Consider the following 23,107-nt stretch of genomic DNA (forward strand, 5'->3'; position numbering starts at 1 on the left):
CTACCAACTGACGGGGGAGACGGGGCATCCGCATGGACCTGTGGCGAGGGGCTGCCTCAGTCATCACGTCCGTCCCGACGGGACAGCGGGGGCAGGCGGCTTCCCTGGTGGCTTTCCACAAAGCCTTTAGCAAGGGTCACCACAGGTCCCCAAGCTCTCCCAGAGAGCGGGAGAGGGACATTTTCCAACTATGGCAGGGGGCCAGCATCACGGTGGCGTCAGAGCCAGAACGAGCCTCACTGGACAGCCGAAGGCCATGCTCCCTTATGGACACAGGCATTGAGACCGCCCAAACCATCCCGGCAGACTGGACTCACGGGACAGACAATGACGCCGTGACCAAGTAGAACTGAGTCCAGAAATGCCAGAGCAGCTCAAAATTTGACAGTCAGCTGCTGTAATGCACGTGAGCAGGTGAAGGACAAGGACCATTTCCACAGATTCAGAAAGAGCATTTGGCACGTCCGACACCCCATCGTGATAGTCTCCCAGCGAACAGGAGCAGGGGGACGGGCCCCCTGCCGGTGGGGGGCCTGTGAAAGGGCCCCAGCTGACTTCACGCTCGAGGGGGAAAACACAAGCCAAGGACAGGCCCCCCTCCACACCTGCGCCGCACTGGACGTTCCATTCCTGCCAATGGGGAGTGACCGAGACATACAAGACACCCAGACTGGGAAGGAAGCAGGAGAACCCTCTCTCCCTTTGCAGGTGACACGGTCTCATTAGAGGGACCCCTGGAGAGTACACACAATTAGACTCGATTAATGAGCACAGCACAATTCAGGATACAAGATGCAAGATACAAGAATAGTTGTATTTCAACACAGTAGCAAGGAACAATCCAAAAATTCAATTAATAAAACAATTCCATTTACGATAGCATAAAAAAAGATTGAAACGTGAAGAAATACATTTAACCAAGGGAAGTCTTAAGATGTGTACGCTGAAAACTATGAAGTATTGCTGAAAGAAATGAAGATCTAAATAAACCCACATGGCTATGGTCAGGAGACTTGACCTTGTTGCGATGGCCATGCCCCCAACCCCCCCAAACCCCCAGGGAAACCCCCGCTGCCTTTTCTGCAGAGACGGACATGCTGGCGCTGGAGCCCGAGTGGAAGTGCGAGAACCCCGAACAGCTGTACACAGCCGTGAACTTGGGGTGGGCTGCCCTGTGCGTGGCTCTGAGACGGGAACAGGAGGAGGTCCGTGTGACCTGGACCAGTGACGGTTCCATGGTGCCCAAAGCACAGGCAACAAATGAAAGATACAGTGAACTTCATCTTATTTAAAAAACGTCATGCAGCTAAAGACACTGCTGAGAAGATGAAGACGCCCCACTGAGTGGGACCCGCCTGAGGAAGGACAAGTAGCCGGCGCGTGGACAGGGCTCGGCCTCACTGGTCATAGGGGAGGTGTGAACCACAACTACTAACGAGGGACTTCGCCGACCTAGGATGGCCCAGACAGGTAGACAGGTGTTGGGGGTGTTGGGGACACAGCCGCTGTGCAGATGGCTGGTCTGCAGTCAACACAGCCTCCCAAAGCCAGAAACTCCTGCACAACCCAAGAACCGCACACACGCCGCACCAACACTCGGCAGCAGCACTGCTCACAACAGCCCTGCAGAGAAAGCCTCCTGAGCGAAGATACGGCGCGCCGACGCGGCAGCGTTACTCCTCAGCTCTGAAAGTGCGGTGTCGGCCCGTGGCCACGCTGCAGGCGCACACAGGGGCGACACGGTGTGACTCTGTCCACGTGAGGCACCCAGAGGGGCGGGGGGGAGTCGAGTGCTTCCGCGCCCTGGTCCTGGGGGGCCTCTGGGCCCAAGTGCTGACGGCTGCACGGGACCCTGAGTGCACAGAAAACCACCCAACTGCACACTCACAAACCGCAGTTCAAATGGTCATTCTTACACAACTTTAATCTCAAAACAGGAAAACACCCTATTCAGGTAAGCTTGCCGGGCTGCACACCTGTCTCCAGATCCTGGCCTGCTCCTCGCTGCAGGGGAGGGTGCAGGGTGTGGGGGACCCCGACAGGGAAAGGTGCAGTCCGGGTTCTCTCACGTGCTGGGGCGGCGTGCAGCACTCTCCAGGCCACATTCTGGGGGCTGGGGCAGCGCGCGGGGCTTGGTAGGTGGTAGGACCACTTGACCTCCCAGTTTCTTCCTTCTCACCAGCAGCTGGTGTGGCCCTGCACACCGGTGCCGACGGACCCTGGCCTCAACGGCCCTGCTTCTCTGAGCACCCACATGAGGCCCAGCTTTGCAGACACCAGTTGGTAGAGGGATCAGGCCTAGCCAGCCGCCCTCCCAAGCTGCTCCCCATGCGGTTCGAGGAGCCACAGGCAGGGGTCTGGAAGAAGCTGGGTGGGTAGTGACCCCACAGTGCCCGGCAGAGGGGCCTAGAGCTTTGCTGGGGGTGGACCCCAGGGGAGTGGTCTTGGGCTCCCTCTCGGGGTGGGGGGTGAGTGCTCTTGAGGAGATTCAGGTTCCAGGGGAGCAGGGGAGGGACTGGAGGGTGAACAGGCAGATGGAAGGCTGGGGGCAGCAGAGGTGGGGGGGGCACTCAGAGTGGCCAAGGCAGCACTGTTTCCCCACAGAGGGCCTCTGGGTGCGGGGCTGGCATGGGGAGGGCTCTGTGCTTGCAGGGACAGGGTAGAGCTCTCACCCTTGGACCCAGTGCAGAAGGGCCACCCACCCTCCCAGGCCCTGACCCGCAGCCCCTTGGGCTCTGGTGCCAGTTGGCCGGGACCACCCGTGTGTATCCCTCACTGAAGGCCCTCTCCAGGCTGAGACATGCTCCATCCTCCTGGCAGCTGGAAGGCAGGCAGGGCAGCCAGGGGCCCGGCCCCACGGTGGCAGCCCCAACCTGGACCCTCCCAGGTCCTGGCTGAAGCCGCTCAGTGAGGCCACGGGGCGGGGCTTGGTTTAAAGGCAAAATCAGAATCGTTCAGGGGCACAGCCACAGAAGGAGGCGGGGCAGCAGCCGTGGGCGTCCACTCCGAGCACTCTGGGTGCAGCAGCTCTGTGGAAAGCGAACCCCTTCGGGCAGCTGCTGGGATGGCCGTCCAGTGCTTCCCAGATCAGGGGTGTGCAGCACTGGCCTGCCCCACCCTGTAGCAGGAGGCAGCACACAGCCTTCGGGGCCTCAGGGTCTGAGCACCCGACCTGCAGCTGGGGGGGCCGTCCCCACAGAGAAGCCCCAGGGCCAGTAACTGTCCTGAGGCCAGAGCAGGTGGCAGGTGGCCTGAGTCATCAGGGGGTCCAGCGCTGCTCGGCCCCGGCCCTTGCCCTACTGCTCCTGGGCACCTGGGCCAGGAGCTTTCGAATGTGTCCTGGAGCCTGGACTATGGGCTTTGGGGGCCCTGCCCTCACCAGGGGGCTCTTCAGGGCCTCGCTCGGGGCCCACCTTTGGCCTCCGTGCTTCCTGGCTCCTGCTGGTAAGACATCGATAAGGGGCAGCATCAGACCCTAGAGCCCGAGGTCCCCTTGCTCACCAGGGGGTCCCTAGAGGCTGCCATTGACCAGGGTCCCCAGATCCAGCTGCCTGTCTCACCCCTAGGAGACCTCAGGTGACCTCAGGTGACCCAGCTGTACCTCCCGCATTCTCACACAGCTGGGCCAGGGCTAGGACAGGCGGAGAGGGGGAGGGGCACATACAACATGCCTCTGGGGCCACAGGCAAGGTCAAGGCCCAGCCTGGGGGCCAGAGACCAGGCTCAGAGCCCAGCATGCTCCTCAAAACCCTTGGCCTCTGCAAGGCAGGCACCAGGCTGCAGGTGGTGGCTGTCCTTGGGTGCCGGGCTCTCCCCGAGCCGAGTGGGACAACTGTGCAGCCACACAGATGAGGAAGCTGAGGCTGGAGCACGTAAGACGCAGCTGGTCATGCAGCCAGGACTCGAGCTGGCCCGCCTGCCTCCCCAGTGGTTTCTGTGGGGCTCAAGCCCCTGCGCCTCAAAGGCACCCGGCCCAAGGCATGCGGGACGGCCCTGGCAGGAGGTGGGCTGGGGGCACTGGAGGTTTCTGAACACGGCATCCCACCAGCTCAAGTCTTCCGCCTCTGCAGGATGCTGCACCCCTGCCCGGCCGAGGGCTCCTGACCAGCCGCCCAGCCACCGGGACCCCACACTTACCTCTCCTGCTGGGGCCCAGGGCCTCCCAGGCTCCTGCGAATGTAGTCTCGGGAGCGGATGTCAGCCTGAGACGAGGGGTGGCCCCAGTGAGGGGTGGTGGCTGGGGCCCCTAGCTGGCCTCCGGACAAGCCCTCCCCCGCCACTCGCTCCCTGCTGGGAAAGCCCTCAGAGGGCACTACAGACGAGGCCAAACAGCCCCAGGAGTGAGCGGGCGTGGCCTGAGCCTGTGTCCAGAGGGCCTCCCTGCCCAGCGCATCTGCCCTCACTTAGCTCACGGCCCGCCTGTTTCCCTGCCCAGTGCCGGCCGGGACCATCCCCAGGGAAGTCCAGAGAAGTTCTGCCAAGTCTCTGGAGGGACAAGGGGCACACAGGTTCAGGCTGAGGTCAGGGCTGACCCGGTGGAGGGGCCCAGGCCCCAGCGGGACCTCCCACGGCATTGCTGCCAGGCTTGCCCACGTGCCAACCACCATGTCGGAGCCTGGCCTCAGTGCCGTGTCAGACTGGGTGGCCACCGGACACACAGCCACCCCTGTGGCCCCGGCTTCCACGAGCAGGAGAGCAGGCAGGGCAGACAGCACAGCGGCCCAGCGGGAAGGCCCTGGAGGGAGCAGGGGGCAGCCTCTCTCCGCCAGCCTGGCACAGGAAGCAGTCTTAGAGGGTGTGTTGACAGGCAGGTGGGCCCAGGAAGAAAACGAGCTGGGACGCACACGGAGCAGCCTGAGGGGCCACCCCCACTGGCAGCGGTGACAGGGAGGGGGCTCCCCGGACAGGGGTCCCAAGGCGGGAGTGCAGGACCAGGACTCAGTGGGCTTTCTCCAGGGCCGGCCCCACACCCCCACCTGCCTCTGAGGTGCCTACGGTACTTTAGAGGACAGCGTCCCTGTCTTCTCTGGGAAAGCGAGGCACGGAGGGGACAGACCGCTGACCCCTGAACCAGCACAAGAGAGCCCCGGGCTCTGAGGTTTGGGGAGCAAGTAGTTCCCGGGTTTTCTCCCCCATGGTCACACAGGGGATGGAGGAAAGGCCCCTGCAGCCCAGACACGTGTTGCTCAGGAACCCCACACTGGAAGGGGAGAGTGTGGACACCCAGGGATGGTCCTGAGGAGCCAGCCGGCCTGGAGGCCTCGGCCTCAGCAGGCACCGAGCCAGGGGCTGTGCAGGCTGTGGCTGCCACCTAGGGGCTGCCCTGCACAGCAGCAGCCAGGAAGGCCCGGGGAAGGTCATGGCCATGGGCAGCTGGGTGACAGGGCTCAAGGGGGCCAGACAGGCAGAACCTGGCCCCGGAAAGGGCCACCCACCTGGCGCAGGGGCTCCGGGATGCGAAACCTGCAGCAGCTGTGGGTCAGGCGCACGGCCACCTCCAGGCTCACCCTGTGGCCCACGGAGACGTACAGGGGCTTGGTGCTGTGCTCATGGCTCCTCAGGGCCTGGGGTGAGGGAGTCAAGCTCAGGGCCAGAGGGCTGAATGCTGGTCCTGGCTGGCAGGAGGAAGCTTGCGGGGGGGGGGGGGGGGAAGGTATCCAGGGGGCCCNGCAGGTATCCTGGGGGCACCTTCCTGCTGCTTGTCCCGGAGACAGGGTGGGACAACAGGGGTAGAGGCCCCTCGGTGCGGCCTGGGGTGGGGCAGAAAGGAGGTCCCAGGGCACACCCCCGACACAGAGTAGGGGAGATGGCGAGCACGGCTGGGGTCTGGTGCTGTGGGCACGCACGGCACACAGTGGATGCTAGCCTGGACTCTGCCGCCCTGGGCTGAGGGCCTGCCTTGGTGGGACATGGGCCCCTGGCACTCACCACACCCAAGACGGCCCCGGAGCCTCCGGTCAGAGGGAACGAGTCTCCCCCAGCCCGCAGCAGGCGGATCTGGAAGACAGGCGACACTCGGACACCGCCCTTCCTCGGTGGAGCCGGCTCACCTTTAAAGCCCGAGCAATGCTGGGCGCCAAGAGGGAGGCCAGGCCCCACCTGTGCCACAGCCCAGGTGGGCGAGGCTCTCGCCCACCCTGTGAGTGCAGCCTGGGGCCGGGCACCACCCCGCGTGGCGAGACCCTAGGTGGCTGCTCCCCTTGTGCAGCACAGGTGGGCCACAGCCTGGCAGGCAGAGGGGTGCGGGGCCTGTTCCTCCAGGTGAGTGAGCCAGAGCCCACCCTCAGGCCACATACTTCCTGCCCTGCTCTCTCTGGCCCTCGGGCACTTTTGATTCCACACCTTGGGGGTGGAATGGGGACTGGAGTCCCCGTGCACTGTTCCCTGCAGATGCAGGGCTTCCCGGGGCAACGAGGCAGGCGTGCCCACCGCTCTCAAGCCTGCTGCTGGGGCCCTGGGAGTGGCACCAGCTTTGTCTGCAGGGAATGACCTGCTCCCTGTGCCAGTGCAGGGGCCAGCACAGGGATGCCCAGAGGAGGGGGGCACTGAGAGCAGGGCCTGGAGGCTAGGGGTGGGTCCCCATGTGGGGACACCTCAGGGGCAGGGAGGCAGGGCAAGGGACTCCCTGCCCCTAGGGCAAACGACGGGTGGGGGGTGGTGATGCAGAAGACAGTGGGTCTCCTAGACTGTAGGCCCGGGATCCAGGATGGGGACATCGACAGGACATCAACAGACAGGTGCTGCTGCGGAGAGGGTGGCCGCAGGTGTCCCTGGGCCGTGTGCCGCCTAGGCCAGCCCCTCACCTTGTCCTTGTGCTGGTCGTTGTTCTCCAGCCCGTCCACCTGCAGCAGTTTCTTGGCCACCCCGATGCAGGGCAGGCCTGTGAGGACACCGAGGTGGCAGGCAACCCCGAAGCCTGTGGGCAGGGGCAGGGTGGGCGAGCAGTGAGCCAAGCAGTCTCGGGGTGGTGTGGGTTTGGGGGGCAGACCAGAACCTCACTGAGTGTCCCCGAGTGACACGAGTCGTGTCACAGGCAGAGGACTGAGGAGTCAGGACTCCAAGCCTCACCGACCGTGGATGTGGCTCCTGCCCTGACGTCACAGGTGCCTGGCTGAGGAGGCCTCCCTGCTGCCCACAGCTCAGGAGCCGCCCACTCAGTGTGCTCACAACACTCCACTCGTTTGTGTTCACTTCTGGAACCTTCCATCTTCCTCTCCCCTTTGTGGCCACCGTCAGACCTCTGCATCTCTGTCCTGCAACCCCCCTAACACTCTGGGGCCCCTGCCAGGAGGCCAGGATGGTGGCGCTAGGGCCCTGGCTCGGGGCTGGCCCACTGGTCCCACTCTGGACCCATGGGCTCCCAGTGCAGTGTGGCCGAAAAGCCCAAGGCCACCTGCCCGTCTGGCCCCCTCTGCTCCTGACCCCCAGGCTGCTATCTGAGGGTAAAACAGCCCCCGCCCCCTCGGTGCTCCTCTGGGCCAAGGTTCCAGGGCCCAGGGTGCAGGTCTCCCAGCCAGGTTGGGGCACAGGGGCCTTGTAAGGTACCCCCTTCCCACAGCACCACCTCCCGCATGGCCTCTGGGCAGCAGGGTCACCTTGAGGGTGGAGCACCCCATTTCCATCCACAAGGAGGACCTGGAAGAGCCACAGAGAAAGTTGTGGTCAACGCGGCTGCCCATCAGGCTGGGACCTCCAAGAACAGGAAAGGTGGGGGCACCACAGAGTCTGGCTTTTGAGACATTCCGATGCCTGTCCTCAGGGCAAAGTACACCTTCTCCAGGAAGCCCCCAGGCCCTTCCCAGCTCAAGCTGGGCCTGCACAGACCTCCCCGCCCCACAGAGGCCCTTCTGGGTACCTGCCTGGGGCACAAGGCCGGGCTCTTCCTCCCGCAGCCGCTGTACAGCGTCCACCAGGAAGGGCACCTCTCGAAAGGCCAGGAAGCCCGACAGGTAGGGGGCTGTCAGGCTGACCATGCGGCAGTCCTCATACACCACCTGTCACCAGGCGGCTGGGTCAGGTCCCTGGCAGAACATGGCTCTGGCCACCGGTCTCCCTGCACGCCCTCAGCCCTCCATCCGCCAATCCTTTCCGGTGCCGGCTCCCTCTCCGTCTGCCAGGCCCACCCCACGTGCCCTCCCCGCCTCACCTATCTGGGAGGAAAGCCTGAGGAAGGCCAAGGCGACTGCCCCACTCCCTGGGAGTGGACCTGCTGGCTGACTGGGTGGCCTCCTGAGGCAGAGCCAAGACCCCAGGGATGCGGCTCCTGGGGACTGGGCGCAGGCCTCGCAGGAACCGCGATGGGAGCGAGGGCGGCCTGGAGAGAAAGGGCCTCGGAAGGAAAGGCCAGATCCTCAGAGAGGCTATGACAGCGAGACAGACAACCCTGGCTTTGTGCAGACAGGTTTCAAATTATTCAGACAGGGTGACCTCAGGGCTAGAAGAACAGGGGTCTCCAGGGGCAAGGACCCCCAGGGATCCCCAGGGCAATCCTTTGGGCAAGGATTCCTTTTTCTAAAAGGACATTTCTGAGGCTGCAACTGCTGAGAAGCCCGGAGGGAGGGGAGATGCGATACAGAACGCTGGGAGCCCTGGGAGGTCTGGTGGGAGGAGGGCCCAAGGTCTGAGGGCTGCACAGAGTCTGGAGGTGGGGCCCAGGCGGGCAGGGCCCCGGGCTGCGTGGGCACTGGACAGAGCTTCCGCAGGCGCAACTCCCTTCCCAGGGCCACTCTGGCGGGGAAGGCACTTCTGAGTGAGGCGTCCTAAGGCAGGGCCCTGCCTGATGGGAGCAGTAAGGGCCTGCAGACAAGGTGGGGCAATGCCTGGGCCCCTTGGCCCGGGGCTCCCATTAGGCAGGTTGGCTGGAACATGCACTCTCCCCCCGCCCCAAACCTCGTCATTGTTAGCAGTGACTCCCCATCCAACCTGCACCTGGGCTCTCGGCCACCTGTTTGTCTCCAAGAATCTGCCTGTGGAGCCTGTATTTCCAAACACATTGCCAGGGAGGGACCCTCGGCTGGGCGAGGAACCCTGGGGCAGACTCGGGACCAGACTTGCTCAAGACCCTTGCCTTGTCTAAACTTCCCCAGGGCACGAAGACAAGAGCTGACTACAGTCAAGTGGGAGACGCCTTGCTTGGTGCTAGGGTTACAAAGGGACATGGTATGGCCCTGCCCTCTGGGACCTACAGTCAATGGGAGAGGCAGCATGGCACTGGGTAACTATGATCCGCTGTGGGAAGAGTTGTAACAGAACCCGAAGGTGGAGGGCAGACCTGAGGGTGGCTAATTCTGCAGCTGGGGACAGATGTGGAGCCGAGGGACATGTGGGCTGGGTCTGGAGAACCAGGAGCTGGTCCTGAGAACCCCTGGTGGTGACTGCATTGTCACTTCGGGCTCAGAACCACACGGTTCCTTCTGCTGTGGAGCTCACATTCCCGTGATCAAGAGAAAAGAGAGGATGCTGGGAGCAACTCGTGGTCTTGCAGGGTGAGGGGGGCCTTACCAAAGACCTGAGAGATAGCTGGGAGAAGAATATTCCAGGACAGAAAATGTCCCTCCAAAGGTCAGGTAGGGAGGGGCAGGAGGGCCCCAAGTCCTCCATGTGCAGAGTGGGTGACAGCCGAGCCTAGGGCTTCACTTTAAGTAGCGCTCAGACCAGGAAGGGTCAGTGAGTGTGAACATTACAGTGGACTCACAGGAAGTGTCTCACGTGGGTTGAATGGTGATACGATCACACACACTTGTACTGTGGGAAAACAACTCTGCTGGCAGCAGGGAGATGGAGAAGAGACCCCCAAGGGCCATCTTCCAGGCTGGAACCCAGGAAAGGTTCTGCCTGTCACCCACAGGAAGAGTGACCATGCAAAGGGGCAGCCAGGATGCAGACAAGGGAACCGACTCCAGCAATATTTAGGAGGCAGAAAAAATGGAGGTGGAGTGTAACTGGAGGGGAAGGGTCTGGGGAAGACGAAGGTTTCCAGCCTGGACAACCTGGGATTGTTCACTGTGGGTCACTGAGATGGGGGCCCAAGATGTCCCATTTTTTCGTTCGCAGACTCCCCAGCCTAGTAATGAAATCCTACAAAAGCCCTCGATCTCTGTCCCGGAGCCCCGCCTGCCAGACTAAAGCACACGGAGCCGAGCGGGGCTGCCCCGGGCCGGCGTCCCTCAGTCCCCGGCTCCGGGTTACCTCGAGCTCAGGGTAGCTGAGCACCACCAAGGAGGCGCAGGCTCGGACACTGTCGCCCTTCACAAAGGACACATCCACGCCCCCGACCCTGTGTAGCCCGGAGAAGGCGGGATCCCGCTGCCACGCCTCCGTGTCCCGGTCCACGACGCGGGCCTTCAGCAGGGCTTGCTCCCTGGGGGCAGACACACGTTCAGCCGGCCGCCCGCTTGCACGTTCAGGCCCGGGGGTCCGGAGCCCCTCCGCGTCACCCCTGTGCTCCCAGAGGTCGGGCCTCTGCGCGGGGATCTCGGAAGCGCGCGGGAAATCAGCGCCGCCACGCTCGCCCACTACAACTCCCGAAGGCCCTTTCGCCTGCGCGCCGGAAGCGGGCTCGGACCCCACCGCCTCCAAACCGGGGGTTCCCAGATAGGAGGGGCCGCGTGGAGCCGCGCCGCTCTAGCCTCGGGGTCTTGGTTGTTTTCCGGCCCATTACCGTTTCCAGAGCGACAGGGTTTCCTCCCGCGGCCGCGCAGCCGCCTCCTGGGCCATGGCACACCGCCGGCAGCTTTTTCCGGTTGCGTCACTTCCGGAGATGCTGCGCGCACGCGCCGAGCCGCTCTGGGTGCCCTGGCGGCGCTCTGTGGCGGGGCTCCCGGGACGCTGCCGCCTTGCGGCCGGCGGTCCCACTGAGTACCCGGTCTCGCCTCCTGCACGCCCTCGAGTGGACACGAGCGGACCTGTCCGGGCGGCCGCGGAGGGAGCCGGACTGCGCGGCGCGGGAGCCCGTGACCGGCGGCCCGTCGCAGGGACTGGGGCCCTGAGAGGAAACGCGCGCGGGGCGGGGTTTTCCCGCAGACGCGGAACCGTCACCAGAGATCGCAGACCCGGAGAAGTGACCGGAGCAGGAAACTCGACAGAAATGGGACCTGAAGGCAGCTGGCGAGACAGACGACGAAGAAGGCGCGGAGCCCGCGCAGACCGCCTCCGGCGACCCGGCCGCCTCGCTCCCGCGCCCGCCGTTCCCCGCCTGCGACGGCTCGGTGCTCCGTGTGCCCGGGTGCCGCGCCCCAAGCTCGGCTCCTCGACCGCCGGACGGCGCCTCTGCCGGGCTCCGCAGCCCGAGGGCGGGTCCTGCTCTCCGTGGGCAGGGGTCTCAGCGGGAACGCCGTGGGAGCCGCCTGGGAGCCGCGGCCCCGTAGGCTGCCCGAGGGCGCGGACGCCTGGCGGGAGAGCGGACCGGAAGGGTGAGCCGGCAGGAGCGCGTCGGCCGAGGGAAGAGCGGGCGGCCGGGCGGCCGGGGGTGGGGGCGGTTCGCGGAGATTCGCGGAGGAGCGCGGCTGGGGTGCAGCCTGGGGGCGGTCCTCGAGGGAACCGCAGGGACGGGCCAGGGCTGCGCTTCGAGGTTCGGGAAGGCACAGCCGGCCGAGGAGAGCGGCGGGCGCAGTGCCCTGCGGGCTCTGGCGGACCTCGCGCCCGGCGCGGAGACGTCAGAGGGCGAGGGGCTCGCGCCGGGGTTGGCTCCGGGGCCGGCCTGGGCCGCGGGGGCGTCCCCCCGGCGCGCTACCGGGCTCGCAGCCGCGGGGCTTGTGCCGCGTTCAGGCTGCAGGCAGGGGCGACGGGAGCCCCGCTCGGGGGCGTGCGCACCCGAGCGAGAGCAGGTGCGGAGGGGAGGGCGCGGGGATGCCCGGCGCTGCGGCTCCGGCCTCTGCCGGCCTCGGCGAGCTCTCCCGCGGCAGCCGGTCAGGGCGGAGTCTGGGGGCTTTGTCCGCGGTCGCGCCCCCCGGGGCTGGCTCTTCCAGGGGGAACCGGGCTCGCGTGCGGAAGACAGGGCTGCCCCCAACCCAAGGCCTCGGGGCGTCCCGCCCGCCCCCAGGTCACTCGGCGGCCGGGGCGGTGTGCGTTCCCCGCCGGCCGTCTCCTCACAGCCGTGGCTCTCACTGCGCGTCGGTTCGTGGGTCGGAGTCGCCCGAGCTGAGGAGTAACTGGAACAGCTCCCGGGGTCGAGGGCTGGGGAGGATCGAAGCATGGCTGCCAGTTAGCGAATGATGAAATCCTGTGGCGCAGTAAGTGAGGTAAGTTCTTTAAAATTCGTTTTAAATGTATGCGTTTGTTTTTAGAGAAACACTGATTCGTTGTCGCTGGCTGACTTGTGTATGTGCCCTGATGGGGACCGAAGCTTCAACTTGGTGTATTGAGACAGCGCTTCAACCAACTGAGCTACCTGGCCAGGGCAGCGAGGTAAGGCCTCAAAGAGACAGTGACCAGTGGTGACCGTGTGCAGGTAAGTCCCCACCAGCCTGTGACTCTCTGCCTGGTTGTGCAGCTGGGAGATGCGAGACCAACTCGGGACAGGGACAGGAGCAGTGAGCGGGAAGGGCAGGGCTGGGGCAGGGCTGGCAGCACAGCCCGACTTCCTGGGTGAGTGGCCTTCTTCTCTGGGCTGGAGTTCCAGGCTGCTCCCCGCCCCCCCCTGGGGGGAGGAGAAAACTGCAGCCTCGCCCTGGAGTGCTGTCCTACCACTCACCCATAAGAGGGCAACCGGAAGTTTACATTCCTGTCACACTCATTTCCTTCTACTGGGGAAGTCTCCCCACTGGCGGGATGCTGCTCTCCCCCAGGCAGGGGGTGTGGGACGCCCCTCTGAGGTGGAGGCTTCTGTTAGGGGAGAAGCGCTAAATTCTGTGGCCCCTCAGCTCTGCGGTCACTTTGTCCAGATGAAACATTTACCCTCACGTCCTGAACCAGAGTGTACATTTTCTGTCCAGAACCTCCCACTTGACTGACGCCTCTACACCGACATTTCCACCCGTGAGCTAAGCTGTTCCCCAGAGCCAGCTGAGGGCTGACTGCCATGAACAGATGCTGTGTGCCCCACAGAGAAGGGTCCTTTAGCAAGAAAACTCAAGTTTATTAAATAGGCATAACAAATACAGTAAAGACTTGCCTTTGTCTCTGCTAGGCCAGTGTATTTTGTACAAACAAGATAATGAGAGTTAAGGCGTGGAAGGCATAGCCATACAAAACAAAGCATCACAATTTAAAAACCTTCATAAAAGTGGGGAGAAAAATCCCTATTCCCCCTTCAGCCCCAAAGGGTCTTCTGCTCAGCCGTGGCACAGTGAGGAACCAGAGTGGCTCCTGATGGCTGGGCCGGCTCCATCCCAGCTCTGAGGTATCGAAGGAGTTCCAAGTGTGAGTTGAAGAGTCGATCAAACAACCCCCTGCGCCTGATGAAATGGCAGTTCAGGGTGCAGCTGTTAGGGCTCAGGGCCTTTGCACAGTCTGGGAAGACTGAACAGTCAGATTAGGTAAAGCAGGCGGGTTCTGTATTAGGTGAACGCGTGCGGGGCCTGGGTCGCCGGCCTCCCCTCACCACGCACCCCTAAGAAGTGGTGCAACAGTGATGCAGGGCAGGGCCGTTGCACTCCGGCCCAGTGCTGAGGGTGTGCACAGGTTCCTGGTGCGCACTTGGGGTTTGTGTAGCTCTCGTCACCCATGGACCCGATTTCAGGCTGATGGAGTCATCAACTCACTGAGAATGCACATGAAGGAGCTTTGCCTGGCTGTGGACAGTTGTTTCTCACTGGCCGTGGGTGCCAAGCCCAAGGAGCTGAGTGAGTTGGGAGCAGACATGAGTCCAGAGACTTGCTGCATCCACATGGTTGTGGAGAAGGAGCCCGACGCTGCCGTGGCAAGGCAGCGAGAGGTCAGGGCTGGCCGGGCATTCCCCCGTTCTTTCCCAGAGACTTGAGTGGTTTTGTGTCCTCTCTGAGTCCATTTTTACATCCTAGCTGAGACCCGGAGCAGCACCAGATGCTCACACGCTCGGGGACACTGGGGTCACATGGGAGTCATGTTTATTCATCTCTGTGCTGGTCAGACACTTCCACAGAATGCCAGGGCTGTGCCCTTCACCCAAGTCTGCACCCACAGACTTCTGTTTAGAATTTCAAAATACTAGAATTGAGAAGAAATGTGGCCATCAATCCAGTTCCTTCTTTTGATAACGAGAAACTAAGGCTAAAAGTGTCCAGGATTCTTAGCCCAGTGCTCCGACCCTTGAAATGTGGCAGTGGCTCATCATGGGGCCTGGTGAGGTCTGGTTGGTTTGGCTCCAGGACCTGTCACTCACGGAGTGCCCCGGCTCAGGAGAGGACAAAGAGCCTGGCACTCGTTTATGTTCCTGGAGACCTAGAAACATTTGTACAATACTCAGAGTTTAAAGGACAGGAGAAATAAGAAAACCAGGGTCTCTTCTCCAAGGGCAGAACATATTAGAAAATAAAGCAGAAAGTGATAACCCGTGTTCCCTCTGACCGAGCAGTAGTCTTGAGAAGGAAGGGGGCCGGGGGCCTCGTGTCTGGGCTGTTTCCACACAGAGGCCTGGATTCCTGAGGCGGACATGATTGCACACTCCCCTGGGATACGAGGAGCACGGTTCACCCAGGGGTCACCTCTCAGGGACAGGAATTCACCCCCGGGGTGAGACAGTGTGGGCACGCACACGTGCTCCCAGGACAGCAGTCAGCGATGCTGGGCGGCCGGTGCCCCGAGCTGGGTGCAGAGCAGGGCGCCCGCTCTCCCCCGGCCGCGGGCAGAGACCGTCCTGAGGAAGCAGTCCTATCTCATCTGTCGACCCCGTTTCAGCTCCACCGCCACTTTCCACACGGACACACAGTTGGACAGCAGTATCTCTTCTGGGAACTGAGCTTCCATTTCAGGCAGAATGTCACCGTCTTTAGTTTCCATGTAACTTACTAGAGTGTCCCTTAGGCTGAAAAACCAAGGAACGGGAGATGGCATTTTGATTATCTCAAGATAACCTACGGACACCCATCTGCTGTCACCTTTCCATGCCATCCATAGGACCAGATGCTCCTGAGACCAGGGGTACTGAGGGTGAGCTCCAGGCCCTCCACAAAAGAGTGTGACTTTGGCCCTGGCTGGTGTGCTCAGTGGATTGAGTGTCTGCCTATGAACCAAAGGGTTGATGGTTCGATTCCCAGTCAGGGTATTTGCTTGGGTTGCAGGCCAGGTCCCCAGTGGAGGGTGGGTGAGAGGCAACTGCACATTGATATTTCTCTCCCTCTCTTTCTCCCTCCCTTCCCTTCTCTAAAAATAAATAAATAAATAAAATCTTTTAAAAAATGTGACTTTTGTAATTATTTTAAAAGTTTCAATAGAGATTGAAGCTCCCAGAGCCAGTCCTCGGGTGCCCAGTCAGTGGTAACAGTGGAAGCTGAGCTCAGCCTGGAGGATCCCAGGAGAGTGGCTCCAGCAGGCTCACAGGCCTTACCTCCAGTTGGGGTTGAAATCCTGCTTGGTTTGGGGGTTCTTCAGCTTCAAGACCATCAGTTCGTGGAGCTCCAAGAGAAAGGCATCCAGGCCGCCCTGGTTCAGGAATGTGCGCAGGAGCTTAGCACCTTCTGGGCTGAGCTCAACTCTGTAGTCAGCACTGATCTCCCCAAATGGCTCCTGCGGTGAAGGAAGAGCAGGTGAAGGGCGGCCCAGGAAGTGAGTGTGTCTCGCAGCAGACAGATGGAGATGGAGAGCAGGAGGCGGGACTTACTTTTCGGAGGCGCAGCTGCTGCTCAGACTTATGAGCAGAGAGGAGCTGCCAGAGGGCGATGACGTGCCTCAGCTGACACCTGTGTAGGGCCTGTGGGAGGAAGTGGGCACCTTAGAAGACAGGCAGCTGAGTGCCCTGCCCTCGGGGCGCTGCGTTCCTGCCCTGAGCTCATCCCATCTCCCTCGGCACAAAGGCCACCCTGCTGTAGCACTGTCACCGCCTCTCCTGCTGGCAGCATCTCAGGGCCCAAGCATCAATCAGTGTGCAGGTGGCTGGTGTCCTTAGTCACACCTGTGGCACCCTACATCTAGTCTTCGGAGCGTACCTCTGATTTTACCTCCAGGGCCTGTTCTGTCTCCCGGCAGACTAGCCAGGGCAGGGGCTGTCTGGACTGATGCTTTTTGGGGTGGCGTGGCACCTCGTTGGAAGCGAGGACATGAGAGCGAGAGGCCCACCTTTAGAACCTGCTCCGTCTGATCGCTTATTCGCAGCTTATCCTGGATGTACACGATTAAGTCCATGTTCGGGTCCTCACCAGCTGTGCTCAGAAACCCCAAAGTGACTTCTATGACAGAGAGAGCTTCACAGGCGTCACTGTGGGACTGCAACTGCCCGCTGATGGCGCTGAGGGCTGCGTTGGGGAGGGGGACCTAAGAAGTCAGAAGCAGGACAGGCCCATGGGTGGTGGTGCTTCACAACCATCGTCAGCGCCGAGGCCACAAGCCAGGACCATCTCTCTGACATACTGTGCTTCCTAAGTGCCAGCGGTATTCCAGCTGTTTTATAAACAGATGGCAACTCACTGAATCCTCAGAGCAACTGGTGAGGACGTGCCATGGAGAGCACACGCACGTGGGCGTACAGACACATATTCAACACATGCAACACTGATGCCACACACACACAAATCTGGAAAGGAGGAGCACCCAGGTCCTCTGGCCTGTGATGGCACACGTGGCTGTGACACCAGTACCAGAAGCCAGTGCCGCGACACTGCACTCTGTCACTCAGCAGGAAGACTTGGGGGTCACTGTCCCGCTCGCCCTCTGGAAGGAGTAGTGGGCTCTGGGAACAGAAAGTCTTGGGCGCTCGAAGCAAACCCCCAGCATGTGAGCAGCCCATGCTAGCAGAGCCCCCCACTGAGCTGGTGCGCCTGCAAGGGCAGGCTGGCGCATGCTCACCTGGGGCACCTTGTTCCTGATGCTGGTGAAGAGGTGCTCGTAGTTCCAGTCGCGTCTGCACACCAGTGTGGGGAGCCCCCGGAGGGTCAGCCTGGGTTTGCCCTGGAGGAAGCGGCTGGTGAGCTGGCGCTGGATCTTCTCCAGGTCAAACTCCTGCAGGCTCTCGCCGCCCTGCTCCACTTGGTACTGGCAGTTGGAGAGGATGAGTGGAATCAGGTCACGCTCCACCTCATAACTGATGACGTGCAGGTCAGTGACCTCAGAGGCATCGACGGAGTATCTGAGGATGTAAAGACAGCGCTCAGGGCCCAGTCAAGGGCACGGCCAGCACCGCTCGACAGGAGCCAGGTCCCACTTGCCCATGACCTTGGAGCACCAACAAACCTCCAGATGGCCATAAATTTAGACCTACCAGTTGAAACTGTCATTTATCGATCCCAAATTTTTGATCAATGGAATGAGTTACCCTAGGGATGACAGGAGTCTGAGCAGAGGAAATGACACACAGCTCTGTGGACACCTGTGAGCGGGGCTGGGGGGTCCCTGGCGGGCCCTAGTCCCGTGGCCTCAGAAGTGACTCCCTGGTCTGGAGGACTCCACCCCTGCAGGCTGTACACTCACTCGTTTTCCTCCTCGGAGAACTTTGCCACCGTGTAGACCATTTCATTGTGCAGGCTAATCAGGTAGCTGACTAAGGCGGTGGAGCAGAGGCCCAGGCCCTGGCGGCGTGGCAAAACGACCTCGAGCTTGGAGTCCAGGTCCAGGTCGGCGCTGCAGTAGTCCTGAGGTAGCTTGATTTCACCTTAAACGACAGGGCCACTCTCAGGCCGAGGCAGCCACTCCATGCCAGCTCTTACCCAGCAGCACAGCTGGGGCGCCCCCTGGTGGGAGGAGCCCTGCAGGTGTCTCAAGGCAGCAGAGCTGAACCCAGGGGTTACTCTGAGGTCCTGCCTCCAGCCCTCACATGTGCCGCCCAGCTCCAACAGGTCCCCACTTGTTTTGTTTTCAACAGATAGATCCCAAAACTGAGGGCATATTTTTCTGGCCGTGTGATTTCACTGTCCCAAACCCTCCACCCAAACACAGATTCAGAGTTCTTGTAACACGTGCTAGGTGACAACAGGGACTGAGGACAGGTCTGTGAGGTCGGGTGCCCCTGCAGTGTTCCGTGTTAGAGGGGAACATAGCACTCACCTTGGGTCTCAAGGGACCTCCTCAGCCTGTTCCACATGGACAGAAACAGCGAGAATCTGCTGTGGAGCAGCTGCTTCAGCCCGTCTGTCAGACACAGGTCCCACTGGTCAGGGTCAGATCAGCGTAGCCACATACCCACCAGCCACAGCCAGCGGGGCCCTGGCTTGTGCCCACCAATGCCACCCAGGTGCCATGACAGTGCCACTGCTGAGTCTGAGGGGCCAGAGCAAGGCCGCAGCAAAGCCTGTGCTGTGTGCTGGGGTCTTGGGGCACCTGTGACTTCATGCTCAAAGCGCATCCACCCGCCCAAGCAGGAGTGCTCCCTGAGCCACCAAACACAGGGTTCCTGATCTCCAGTGACCACAGAGTCCCACCTGAACTGTGACTTTCAATAAAGTTGCAGATGGACGGGTACTGGGCTTCTGAAGCATTCTGGAACCACTTCACGAGATCCCTCTGCAGGGCCAAGATCTCAGGCAAGAACTTCACCAGTCTCAGCTCTCCTTCCTGGGGAGGGAAGACCGTCTAGTGAGTCGCAGAATTTGCTGAGAATGTGTCACTGGGGACAGAGACAGCGGGGCTGGCACTGGGTGTGGATGTGTACTTTTGACTGGTCTGTGTGGCGTTTTATCGTGACCCTTGGAAATGGGGAAAGGGCTGTCCAAGGCTTTCAACCAGTATCTCCCAATGGCTTGCCCCAGCTTAGCACGCTCCGTCCCTTGTGGAGTGAACAGATGCGGGCCCTGCTCTTGCCCGCACACCCCACACATCTGCCTGAAGTGACGACAGCAATCTGCCTCTGGGCCCAGGGGCCGGCCGGGCGTGAAGAGGTGGCTGAGAGCAGAAGATCCAGCATCTGGGCTGTGGTGCTTGCGTCCCCTTGGGCGTCATTCCAAGGCCCTGGCCCCAAGTGTCCCCCCCCCCCACCGGGGACAGAGCGCAGGCCTAGCATGGAGCCTCCGGCTGTGACCGCGTGTGTGTGACTGGGCAGTAGGAAGCCCCGAATCACCTCCCTGGTGGCTGAACTGCAGACACGGGTCCACGGAGAGGCACTACTGGGAAGTCTACTGCAGAAAAGCAGAGTTCAAGGGGACGGAAGCCAGGAAGTGTGTGTTTCTGGCTCTGACCGAGATGACCCTCTGGCCCTTTCCTCATGCTTGTTCAGGAACGTGGGGACTGGGTTTGATTTCCATTAGGCATTCTGGGTTGAAGGTTTTCACTGAACAGACATGCACAGATGACTCGCTGCTCCAGGCACCGGGGCATGAAGGGGACAAATGTGCCTAGGAGAGACTTTCACCCTGCTCTTGCGGAGCGATGGGCAGAAACTCCCCGGCCTTTCCAACCCAGACCACATACACCTGTGACTCAGGCCCTACACTGCTCAGGCCCGGACCGTTTGCTCTGTGGGAGGGTCTCTGCCCTGTCCCTGCCCTCTGTAGCAGTGTGTCGGATCTCCTGCCCTTGGCATGTCGGTCCCACCCTCAATGTGTCAGAAGTCCAGCTCTTAGGGAAGACCAGACCAACTCAGAGCTGAGACCTCTGGTCAACGGGAAATCAGTCCAGTGGTCTCAGCAAGGCGCCTTACCTTCTGCAGGAACTTCCAGAGGATGGGCATGGTTTCTTTGCCATTCTTTTGCTCCACGAGATTCTGGAGATACTCCACGGTGACCCTTGTCCTGCAGCTCCACATCTTGGAGCTGTGAACCACGCTGTTCCGAGGCAGGTGGGGCAGGAAGGACACTGGGTCACCGAATACGAGCTTGGCCACTGGGTTGGAGCTGATGCGCTCGTCACCGCGGAGGAGAGTGTTCACTGTCCGGAGAGCCTTTTCCAGGTTCTGGGCAAGATGACACAGGCCACTGGGCGTGAGGCACAGATGGGGCCACCTGCTGACCTGCCCAGGGGCGGGTCTGGGTGTCCGACCCCCTTACACCTGGGTTCACCTTTATCGTTGTTCACATGCCCCTGGTTTGTGGGTCATGTGTCCCCAGACAATAAGACGCAGACCTGCATTCTGTTCCCACCCTTTCCCTTCCTGACGGGCCTTGTTACTCTCGGGGGCGCCTGCACCTGACAGGGCCGCAGTGAGCCGTGGTGGCCGGTACCATTCTCGGGGCTCAGTGTGCGCGAGCGCATTTCCCTGCCTCCTGCTCTCACAGCCTGCGGTCACACGGAGTGGAGAGGACACGAGGTCCAGCACTTCTGACTCCCAGGGACTCCGTGGACTGAGTGGCCAGAAGCCCCAGGATGACCACAGGAGGGTGGTGACCTGGGCCAAAGGCTTCCACATCCTTCCTGGGCAGGTGGGCTGAGCACCCAGGGGCTGTGAGGGCACAGGTGGCCATTGTCCCTCCTCACTCACCTCAAGTTCAGGCACAATGAGAGTCTCCACACACTTTTCCCAGGAGTTTCTCTGTTCTTTGGTTGACAAGACCTCATCAAAAGGGAAAGACCCTACAAAGAAAACCGTGTGGGCTCCCCAGGGAACAAACCCCACAGCAGTCTACGTGTGACGAACACGAAATAATTGTTCAACAGCACAATGTTCCCTCCAGGGGGCGAATGGACGGATGGAATCTTCTCCAAAGTAACCAATTAGAACCGGCCACTGCTGCCACCCCCCTCCCGCTCCTTGTGAGGACACCGTGGGCTCTGACTCTGGGAATTGCAAAGCCTCCATGTACACTCGGCCCCTCTGTGCCAACGACTGACCTGACTGCGGCTGGTCTTCACCCGGCAGGGAGCGGGGGGGGGGCAAGGCGGGCCGCCCCTCCGCCAGCAGGGACACGCTTCCCACCCTCCCCACAGGGTGCCGTACTGCTTGCCACCCTCATCTCGCCGGACCCGCACCCTCCGCAGGTGTGCCCAGGGCCCTCACTCCAGCTCTCACCCTGCCTGGGCGGGTGGCGCTGCTCGGAGAGGAGGCTGCGCAGGATGAGATGGACCACACCCGCCGTGTCATCCACGCTCCTGCCCAGGGTCCTTGTCAGCTGCCCCAGGTCCCTGTGGATGTGCTGCTCCAGAAACCCTCTTGGGTCCTCCACCAGGGGGCGAATGGTGTCCTTCACAGCCTGTGGGGCCGCGGGACAGCGCATCAGACATGGCCGGCCTGGAGGGGCCAGGGCAGTGTTTGGTGGGATCTGGGAGGAGCTGCAGCGGGGCCTCTGGTATGGCCAGAGGCAACTAGGGTGCCTCGGAGCTGGGCCTGCTTGCTGCCTGGCGCAGGACTTGTGGGGAGCTGTGCTCCCCCTTCCCCGAGCCTCGGCCCAGACGCCTGCTGTACCAACCTCTCCGCTCCCAGGAGAAGCCAGAGCTGGTCACTTAAGGGGCTAGATCTGGACTGGTGAGCTCATGCACAAAACACCAGAGACCCAGTGGGGAGGGGGGTGTGCAGACTTGACACTTCCTGTGGGTCAGGCAACACAGACACGTCTGCAACCCACCGGTGGGACGAGGGCTTTGGGATGGAAGGGCTCCCTGCAACTGCGGCAGCTCAGGGCAGCAGGGCAGCAGGGCAGCGGGGCAGCAGGGGCCGTGTGCCACGGTACCTGCAGGCTGTGAGTCGATCCCAGAAGCAGAGCCAGGTGAGTGAGGAGCCGGGCGAGAAGAAAGACCACTGGGGACAGCTCCCGGTCCGAAACTACCACCTTGTCCTCGGAAGGTGGGCTTCCCAGCACATGGCCAGTCTGGGTTCTGTCTGCGATGTTTCTGGAAAGAGCAAGAGAAGACACAGTGATGGCTGAAGGTTGTGTCTCCTCAGCTCTGCAGGCACATGCCTGATCCTTGAGGCCCGGAGACCAGGTTCACATTTGGGGAGAAGGTAATGTTTGAAGCACTTATTTCTGCTTAGCTCACACTACTTTCCTAAGAGTCTCTTTCTTTTTAGAACCACCTTCCTGCTGACTGAAAGCCCACAACCTTCTCAGTAAAAAGTGGCTGAACAAGGTGGCATTTGGTGCCGTCCCTGGGCTTTGTGAGAGGGTGGACGTGTAGACCCGCTCCTTCCACTGACATCACTGTTGGGACAGGAAGAGGCTAAGGACAGCCAGAGTCTGGGACAGTTGGCATGGACACGAGGACCTGTGCACCTTGGTCTTATTTTCCCAAATCAAAGACTCAGATCCTAGGTCTGGCAAAGGGTTTCCAGGTGGCAGGTGCAATGTGACAGATATGACTTCTTGCAAAAATACCGGCGATTCTGGGACATTCGGATGGTGTGTGGAGATAACAGACTGTTTTAACATGTGGCTGTACCAGAAAGCCAGGAAGAACGATGACCATGGAGAGGTGCCTGCCGCCTGCCTTTGGGCTGAATTTGCTGCCAGCCCTGCCTGGTGAGTGGGTGTGGCGAGGTCAGGAGCCAGGGTCTAGTTGGACCTGAGTGGTCAGAAAGACTGACCACATCTCCTTCACTTTCTCAAGAAGAGGCAACTCAGAGAGGCTGCATCTGCTCCGAGGCAAATGCCTGGTGTTTGGTTTTGCACTTTGATGACCCTGTGCACTAAATTAGGTCACTTGCTTAGCAGGGGGCTCGCCCCAGGCAGGCCACGTGGAAGACACTGGCATCCATAAGTGTTCACATTAACAAGTGCTCATATGCCGTCTGCTCATGTTTAGGAGCCCAGGTGGCCAAGGACAGATCCAGCCCCTCCTGGGGTGTGGCTACATGTAGGAACTGTGGCCTCAGTGCCCAGCGTGTCCCTAGTCCACATGCACTGCAGTGGACACCACAGTACGCACCAGTGTATGAGCTGGAACAGAGAAGGCCCACCCCCGGGGCTGGGCCAGCTCAAAGTAGACCCTGTCTCACGTACCCGGCAGCAGTGAATCCCGCCTGCGGTCTGTGATTCGTCCCTCCAACGGGCGCGTGGCAATCGATACAGAAGCTCTGCTCCATGGGCATGCCACACTAGGACACGAGCAGATGGCCGTCAGCCCCGCCGCACCCTGCCAGGGCGCCAGTGGGCAGACGCACCGGGAGAACTCACTCCTC

At 61.4% G+C, this 23,107-nt stretch overlaps 2 protein-coding genes across 6 annotated transcripts in view; both read right to left on the bottom strand.

Annotated features, from left to right (window-relative positions):
• Positions 1-795: 795 nt before the first annotated feature.
• ENDOV (endonuclease V) lies at positions 796-11,064 on the bottom strand. Of its 3 annotated transcripts, XM_037068822.1 has the most exons (9): positions 10,661-11,064; positions 10,189-10,360; positions 7,860-7,994; positions 7,596-7,635; positions 6,804-6,916; positions 5,929-5,997; positions 5,436-5,564; positions 4,138-4,202; positions 796-3,441 (listed from the first exon to the last, which is right to left on the bottom strand). In XM_037068822.1, exons 1-9 carry the CDS (start codon positions 10,714-10,716, stop codon positions 3,297-3,299), a joined length of 924 nt encoding a protein of 307 aa, XP_036924717.1. In that variant the 5' UTR covers positions 10,717-11,064; the 3' UTR covers positions 796-3,296. The 3 variants fall into 3 exon arrangements, with proteins under 3 accessions (XP_036924717.1, XP_036924723.1, XP_036924718.1); XM_037068828.1 differs by lacking the exon at positions 5,929-5,997; XM_037068823.1 differs by lacking the exon at positions 7,596-7,635 and having other exon boundaries at positions 7,856-7,994.
• Positions 11,065-13,054: 1,990 nt separating this feature from the next.
• Positions 13,055-23,107, bottom strand: part of RNF213 (ring finger protein 213) — an 81,247-nt gene continuing 71,194 nt past the window's right edge. For all 3 annotated transcript variants that reach the window (XM_037068281.1, XM_037068272.1, XM_037068289.1), the window contains 13 exons: positions 22,929-23,023; positions 21,663-21,822; positions 21,005-21,185; positions 20,477-20,568; positions 19,700-19,951; positions 18,486-18,618; positions 18,112-18,195; positions 17,539-17,719; positions 16,918-17,197; positions 16,192-16,386; positions 15,737-15,826; positions 15,464-15,642; positions 13,055-14,941 (listed from right to left, as the gene is read on the bottom strand). In XM_037068281.1, coding sequence (XP_036924176.1) covers positions 14,788-14,941; positions 15,464-15,642; positions 15,737-15,826; positions 16,192-16,386; positions 16,918-17,197; positions 17,539-17,719; positions 18,112-18,195; positions 18,486-18,618; positions 19,700-19,951; positions 20,477-20,568; positions 21,005-21,185; positions 21,663-21,822; positions 22,929-23,023 — 2,076 coding nt within the window. In that variant the 3' untranslated portion in view covers positions 13,055-14,787. The remainder of the gene's footprint in view (positions 14,942-15,463; positions 15,643-15,736; positions 15,827-16,191; positions 16,387-16,917; positions 17,198-17,538; positions 17,720-18,111; positions 18,196-18,485; positions 18,619-19,699; positions 19,952-20,476; positions 20,569-21,004; positions 21,186-21,662; positions 21,823-22,928; positions 23,024-23,107) is intronic.

This window comes from Sturnira hondurensis, unplaced genomic scaffold, assembly GCF_014824575.4.
Source record: "Sturnira hondurensis isolate 20B ecotype Veracruz unplaced genomic scaffold, ASM1482457v3 Scaffold0001221, whole genome shotgun sequence".
In the NCBI taxonomy this organism is placed as follows: Eukaryota; Metazoa; Chordata; class Mammalia; order Chiroptera; family Phyllostomidae; genus Sturnira; species Sturnira hondurensis.